General features: G+C 33.8%; 1 protein-coding gene across 1 annotated transcript; it reads left to right on the top strand.

Annotated features, from left to right (window-relative positions):
• Positions 1-6,694: 6,694 nt before the first annotated feature.
• LOC308350041 (olfactory receptor 51G2-like) lies at positions 6,695-7,651 on the top strand (the record flags this gene model as incomplete). The annotated part of the gene is made up of 1 exon (XM_080815041.1): positions 6,695-7,651. The coding sequence occupies one exon, from the start codon at positions 6,695-6,697 to the stop codon at positions 7,649-7,651; it is 957 nt and encodes a 318-aa protein (XP_080671167.1).
• Positions 7,652-8,414: the final 763 nt, after the last annotated feature.

Raw genomic sequence — 8,414 nt, 5'->3', positions numbered from 1 at the left:
TTCTCATACCACATTATCTCCACCCTAAATTATTAGCTATAAAATTTATGCATTGCCTTTCAATTCCCACCTTCCAAAAAATATCTCAGATCTTTGGTCCAGATCCCAAAACCCTATAAAGATCCCAACTTGACCACCTTCTTCTAAACTACTACGGGGGGTAGTTTAGAAGTTGGTTTAGTTGGTTAAGCATCTGCTTAACCTTGGCTTAGTTGGTTAAGCATCTGCCCTTGGCTCAGGTCATTATCCCAGGGTCCTGGGATCACACCCGGAGTTGGGCTCTCTGCTCAGTGGAGAGCCTGCTTCTCCCTCTCTCTCTGCCTGACATTTCCCCTGCGTGTGCTCTCTCTCCTTCTCTAAAATAAATAAATAAAATTTTAAAAAAATAAAATACTATTAGGATTATCTCAAAGTAGTATTCTCTTTAGTTTAATTAATAAATTATGAATCTAATTTATACTTGCCATTCCAGCATGACTCAAGACCCATAACTCATCATTCTCCTGCTTGAAGATCTGCAAGATGCAACATGAGGTTAATCTCATATTGGGCCTGGTCTCCAATTTCTTTACATTGAGTTTCAAAATACTGCAATTATGTTTTATCATGAATAAGGAACACCTGCTTTTATGCAATCCTTTCATATTTGCTATGATTAGAAATCCTTACATTGGTACAAAATTGCCTTATGAATAGAAAATTTTGTCTTTCACATCTTTTGACAAATCTTTAGACTTCTGTGCATGTACGTTTATTTAGCATTTTTGAAAGGAAGTTAAATAGGAATTAAATATGCAAAGTAATATACTTTGGTCTAGCAATTTCACTTTAGCATGTCTCCTATAGAAATACACATATGAGTGCACAAAATGATATGAACTAAGATGGAATAATTATCCATATTTGTGAAACATAATCTGAAAAATCAGGAAGGTAGTTATTGCATTATATTATATTCTTATTATGCAATATTAACTGTCTTTTAAAAGTCAGAGAGACATTTTTTGGTATTGTCATGGAAACATGCCTTTGATAAATCCTTGGGAGAAAAACACAAGGTATTGAAGGATACAGTCTGATGTCATGTACTAAATTATTTTAATATATATATATATTTTTTACAGAAAGATAAATTTAGGCATGGTTTTGCTTTGTTACCTCTGGGAAAATACTTATTGTCTTTGCAAAAATTAAATGAAACAATTATGCATATTTTCAGCTTTGACAGCATGCAGGTACTTATTTGTACTAAATATTTTTAAGTAGTTACTATTTTATTTGCTAAGAAGCTTAACACTTCTTAAACAGTTGATGTTATTTAAACATAGTTCTGATTTACATGTCTTCACTCCAGCTTGCTTTTCATATGATAAAGAAATTGCTCAGACCACTGTGTTCAAAACAAAACAAAAAAGGAAGCTTTTGGTTTCTCCAATACAAAAGGATGCTCTATCATGCTCCCTTCTTTCTCAGATTCTTTGGGGTGAAAATAAATTTACGCTTCTTGGGTGTGAGTTGGGAACCCACAGGGATTTTTAAATCTCAGCAGAACTTTTCAGGCACCTGGGAGACCCTCTCTTGTTGGTTTGTAAATCACCATTAAACCACCAAGCCCTTGAAGTAAAACTGTTTCTGCACACTGAGCTGTGGAGTTCTGTGTCTCCTCTTGGGAGGGAGGATCCTGCCAACAGACACATCTGCAAGTGGAAAGGTCATTCACTGTGTGAGTCTTTCGGAGATAAGTAATAGCAAAGGCCATTGTAAATGTCCTTTCAAGTAAACTGGTATAAAAATAACCGGTTTTCCAGAGTAAAGAGACCTACAGAAATGCTGAGTGTTGTTGAGTTAGGGTATGTGAGATTTGAGGATTAAACTGGCGAATTCTGTATTTGATAAATAGTACATTTTAAAGTTAAGTGATTGATTTGACTTTATCTATGTTTTCTTCTAAGTAATAATTGTTGTAATCATTATCAATTTAAAGAGTATTTGTTAATGGTATATGTGCATACTGTGGTTACGCAGCTAGTAGTAGATTCTCAGATTTCATGGACTGTGTTTCTTAATTTGATAGCTTTCCCTGGAATCCTAAAACTCATGTCCCATGAATACATTTTGCAAACATGCATTAGATTTGACTAAGTTGGCATACTCTGTCTTTAGATGCAAAACCACGGAGAATATCAAATGATTTTGCAAATTTTGAAGCTTCCCTTCTCACCTTATTAAGCAAAAGAACTTTTGCCAATCGAAATGTTGAGTTCCTGCCTACTGGTGATAACTGTCATCTTCTTTACAAGCTTCAAAGTATTCAAATGAGTATTTGTGTTTTGGGAAAATGACCATTCAAAACCAAACTTGTGTATTTTGATAAAAAAGATATATATATCAAGTTGACCTGGGTGAAGAACTGTTCTAGTATTTAGAGACTTGTTGATCTGCAGCTTCAACCCTGTGTTAGTAATACCAGATGCCATAATATTCCTAATCTAAGTTCTCTGTAATGTCACAGTAATTTTGCAGAATTACACAAGGTATATTGTTCCTTTACACAGGAAGCATATTTGCTTTTCCCAAACTGATGTTTCCTTAGAATTCTCCTTAAATTCCAGCTCATCAGTGAAGCCTTCGCCAGCATTCCCAAGTTAACATATATGGAATGATTTAGATATGAATATGAATTAGGTATATACCTCTGAAGCAGACCTCAACACATTAGTCCACAGTAACTTTTATAAGTTTTGCTTTCAATTCTGTCAGCATTACAATAAGCTCTTCTTCTGCTTTCCGTTTAAACTTTCTAAAATGATTACCCATATCTTGACAATAGGAGTATTAGTTCTCAGAAAGACTAAATGACCCCTGGGGTACATAAGGGTGAATGACAAAGCCAATTTTTAAACCATAATAATTTAGTTTCTTTCATACTGCCGTTTTATTTGATTCTCCAACTTGGAATGGTATGTGACACAAACAAGGTTCTCATTAAAAAGTACATAATTGACAAAAGGTAGTATAACAGAACAACATAACATAATATAACATAACATAATATAACTTCAAAGGGGAAAGAAGTAAAATAAAACTTTCAGCAGCTGATATAAAATGGATTTAAAGCTAGGTCTTTTCCTTGACCAAAAGAATGGATTTATTTTATTTATATATAACTAATGTCATTTATAATTATTATACTATAAATATGTTATATTTATATATTTTTGAATAATGATTTATTTATATATAATCATAGAACATTTATAAATAACATTGTATATATTTATTTATAAGTAATATTTATAAAATATATTATTTTTATGTATAAAATAATATATAATAATGAAAGCAGGATTAAAGAGCTGGAATCAAATGAATTATATTCAACTTGTTTGAAGCTTGAGTTGTGGTAAAGCAAGAAGCTTTTATGCTAATAACTAAGATACATGCATAAAAGATAAATGTGAATGAGCATGGGTTTGGTTTTTTTTTTTTTTTTTGTATTGTAACCTTTTATTCCTTTACAAAATGTTATCTGAAAAAAAATGGCAAATGTTAATTCTGCTAAATGTAGGTGGTGCATACATCGTTATCTTTTAAATTGGCTTGCTTTTCTGAGCTTCTGCAATCTTTATGTAGGGGTTTATGTGTAATTGCAGGATATTTTTTTAACTAGATGTTTTATGTGTTCTTTTTTCTTTTTAAATTTTATTTTATTTTTTAGTGTTCCAAGATTCATTGTTTATGCACCACACCCAGTGCTCCATGCAATACGTGCCCTCCTCAATACCTAGTACTACTAGGGGCATTTCTTATTTGTACATGTTTAAGATAGAGCCTTTAAAAAATCAAAGTGAAACCTTTTTAAAAATTTGTGTATGAACATAGCTTCTGGTTGGACTTTGAAGGGAAAAATACATACACATATGCACACACATATAATGCACTCAATATTCATATATTATTTAGATGTACATTATTTTATATATAATATTTATATTGATTATTTAGTTTGTTTTCTTATAGAAATCCAAATACTGGGATCTAGGAAATATGTGTTGACTTCTCCACTAGTATATGAAAATGGGCCAGGTATCAGCTATACTTTAATTAATTTTTTCTAAAATTTCCCTTTTTCCTTTCTTCTTTCCTCCTTTTCTTTCCCTCCCTCTTTTTTTTCCTTGTTTTCTTCCATTCTTTCCCTCTGTACCCCTATCTTTTTCTGCCTCTCTATCTCTGTTTGTGCTGCCTCTTTTCTTTATCCAACATACAATCAAGCTTCTATTATTGACCTGGAATATTGGTGTGATCATCTATGACCTTATTGTTTTTTTTACTGTTCTTTCAAAAATATGAACAACACACAGAAAACATTTGATAACTACATATATGTGTGTATAATTTGGTTTATATATTCATATAACTTCTCTGAAATACTATAATGTTTAATAAAATCGATACATGATTTTAATACGAAATTTTAAACTATAAAATGTGAGATTTTATTATTTTGCAGAAATATTTAAATATCTCATATTGATCACTGTGTATTCTAATGAAGTTAATATAGGATTTTTCTAATGTTTACAATTCACTTACACATACATTTGTACTGAGTTAAGTATTATGAAAGCCAAAAAACAAATGCTGATTGGTAAGTTTTAGGCAGTGAGTATGTCGCATGCTTTTTTCTCTACCTCACACAATTAATCCTCAAAGCACCATTTAATATAGTAACATTATTACAAATTTACTGGAAAAAAAACTGAGATTTAGTGAGATCAAGCAACTTACCTCAATTGTTCTTAAAGAAGTCAATCATTTACTTATATAAATTCTTTATCATAATGCATGCGGTTTTTCAGAAAAAAAATCTCATTGTGAGAAAAAGAAGCTTGTAATCTCAAGTACTTGCAGACTACTCCACAGGGCGGAAAAATAATCACAAATTCAAAACTTTGTGGGGGTAATGATAGAAACATTAAAAAGTAACAGGGAAGAAAGTTTGTTTAATTCTTTTTGAAGGGATTAGGGAATACTTTCTAGATGAATTAAATTTAAGATTAATTTTTAAGACTGAAGAGAAATTCACAAGGCATGTAATAGAGAAGGATATTTCTGAAGAAAGCACAGGAAAAAGTGGTAAGCATCAATAAGGGTTAAATTAGCCCTTATGCTTAGGGTATTTACTTGAATTTCCTTTGAAACGTATGGGTAGAGATATCTATGGGTCACCTGAATATATATTCAGAAAACAGATCTGGGTTGAGTATGAAAATTTGGGAATTAACTGAAACCTTCAGAGTACTCAGAAATTTTATATGACTCAGAAAAGAAGAGGAGCAGATATGTAAACCAATTTGAAATAGAGAAGCTATGTTTTTTGTCCAAAGGCAGGTTTAGATTTCTAAGGGATAGGATGAATGTAGGGTGTTACAGTTCTTTAAAGACACTGTCGACAAAAATGTTAAAGAGAACATAGAGGCTTTTATTTTTTTCAGTATGGGATGTGGACCATTTAGACCAGAGTCAGGTGAATGTGTGAAAAACAGAGCCTGGCACTCATCTCAGATATGATATATTTCTGGTAACAGGGTCAAGTTATTTCACAAACGACAGTGACAGTTCCTTTATGAATGAGTTGAAAAGAAGGATTTGGAGAAGACATCCTAAAGAGATACTTTTTGATGAACTGTAGATTTAAAATAATTAAAAAGTTATCCTTCATTCAAAAATCTTGTATTTTTCGTTAACATTATTGAGGTGGGACTCACTTAACATAAAATGACCAATTTTAATAGTAGAATTTGATGAATTTTTAAAAGCATAGAAAGTCATGTAATCAGTCATGGTATGGGACATTTTCATCTCCCAAAAAGATAGTTCTGCCTGTTTACAACCAATCTCTTCACACTCCGTGTTCACCTCTGAAACCTCTGATCAACTATCACTATGATGTTGTCTCTTCTAGAATTTCATATAAATGAGGTCATACAGCATTTGATCTTTTATGTTTGTTTCTTTCACATGACATAAATGATCCCTTCATGTGGTTGGATCTATCAGTAATTTCTTCCTTTTTGATTTAAAGTATATGGATTGGCCACAGTTTGTTTGTCCAATCAGTCTTGGTTGTATATTTGGTTTCTTTCTGTTTTGTTTTATTTTTGCTATTATGAATAAAGCTGCTATGAATAAATGTGTACAAGCCTTTGTGTGAATATGAGTTTTTATTTCTCTTGGGAAAACTCTGGATGAAATTTCTGGATGATGCTAACTGTACAAGAAGTACGTGTATAACTTTATAAGAAAACTGCCAAAATGTGTGCCAAAGAGGCTGTACCATTTACATCCCATGTGTGAGAGTTCCAGTTGTTCACATCATCATCAACATATAGCATTTCGATCTTTTTAATTCTAGCCATTCTATTAATTGTATCTTATTGAATCAAATGAGAAATTACATCTACCTAATAAATAATGACGGTGAACATCCTTCCATGTGCTTAGTTGCCAACCACACACTGAAAGAAATAATTATGAAGCTAAAAATATAAACTCAATTTTGAGTTCTCCATATCTTAATTTGATCATTCTGTGCATTAATTACTTTAAATTTGGCTTTCAAATTTCCTGACACATTGTGTCTCCTTTACAGGTTTGCAAGCATCTTGGACTACCCTCCTACATATATCATATCATGTTGGCTTTTAATAGTACTGCCTCTAATTGGCCCAGTTTCTCCTTCATTGGTATTCCTGGTCTGGAGGCTGCACATATATGGATCTCCATTCCCTTCTGTGTCCTGTACCTCATAGCCCTTGTGGGTAATGCTCTTCTTCTTATTCTAGTAACAGCAGAGCAGAATCTTCATGAACCTCAGTTCTATTTTTTGGCTGTGCTTGCCCTTACTGACCTAGGCCTTTCATTGTCCACAATGCCTAGTGTCTTGGCTGTCTTCTGGTTTGATGCTCGCCATGTTGGCCTGGATGCCTGCCTAACTCAAATGTTCTTCATCCACACCCTCTCCTCAGTAGAATCAGGTGTCCTGGTGGCCATGGCTTTTGACCGTTTGGTAGCTATCTGTGCTCCACTAAACTACACCAGGATCCTTACCCACTCTACCGTTGCCTGCCTTAGTGGGGCTGCCCTCATACGAGGTGCCACTCTGCTGGCTCCTCTACCTTTTTTCCTTAGGACCTTTCCTTTCTGTGGGGCTAATATCCTCTCACACTCTTATTGCTACTACCCAGATGTGCTGAACCTGGCCTGTGGGGATGTCTCTTTCAGTAGTGCCTATGGATTGGTTTTTGTACTCTGCACGTTTGCAGTGGATGTGGTCTTCATCATAACTTCATACATGAAGATACTGGGCACTATTATGAAGCTAAAGACTCAGGACAGAAACTGGAGATCACTGCACACCTGTGCCTGTCACATATGCACAGTGCTTGTGTTTTACCTGCCCCTCATCAGCTTAGCAGTGCTGCATCGCTATACCCGGGATGCTTCTCCTATTCTATATACCACCATGAGTAATGCCTACCTCCTCATGACACCACTGCTCAACCCTCTTGTATATAGTCTCAAATCCCAGCAGATCCAGGCTGCCTTACGCAAGCGATTTTGGGTGCAACGTGTTATTGCTGGGGAATGATTTTTCTCTGTATCAGAAGGGGTGACCAATTAAAACATGCTATTCAAGAACTAGTGTGTGCCAAGTAGTATGCAAGGTACCATTAATTCAAAAATTAAAAACAAAATACTTTGGTTTTCCCCTCAAGAAATACCCAGCCTAACTAAAGAGGGTGATTGAGCAACATCCTTGAATAAATGATCATAACTCTGGTCGTGAATGATGATTGTTTGGTAGTGGTATGGAGAAATGGCAACAGGAACCCAAGCTCAATGTATTTGATGTATGAGTCAGATAAAAATCACATTGCCCCATGTGCTAAATTGAGGAGTCTAACTCTGGATTGTAAAAGATCAATGAGGGATTAATTTTATAGAGGAAAACAGGGTGTCGCCTGATTCTTGACTGCCAATGTTGTTTAAATTGAAGTGTGAAAATTCAAAATTGATGATAAATTTATGACTATATATGCTTATTATCTGTCTTCTACTTGTAGCCCGATACTGTCTAATGTCTTCACATTCTGACTTTTAATAAAAGATAAAGGAGATGTCTGCAAAGAATAATATATAAGGATCTGAGAAATGGTTATTGTTACTCCTCTTGCTTATTCATTCAGAATTTTTACTTTATTTAGATCTTATTTCCCATTTCATACTGAGAATAAATAAGGTTACATTCTGACTGCTGAAGGAATAAAACTTCAGTTTATTTCTCGGTTTGTTTTTCCCCTCTAAAACTGTCAATTTGTTTCTTGGAGTTCACAAGCTCTCGTGGTTCATCT

The sequence above is a fragment of the Martes martes genome, assembly GCF_963455335.1.
Source record: "Martes martes genome assembly, chromosome: 10".
In the NCBI taxonomy this organism is placed as follows: Eukaryota; Metazoa; Chordata; class Mammalia; order Carnivora; family Mustelidae; genus Martes; species Martes martes.
This window is presented reverse-complemented; position numbering and strand designations above follow the sequence as displayed.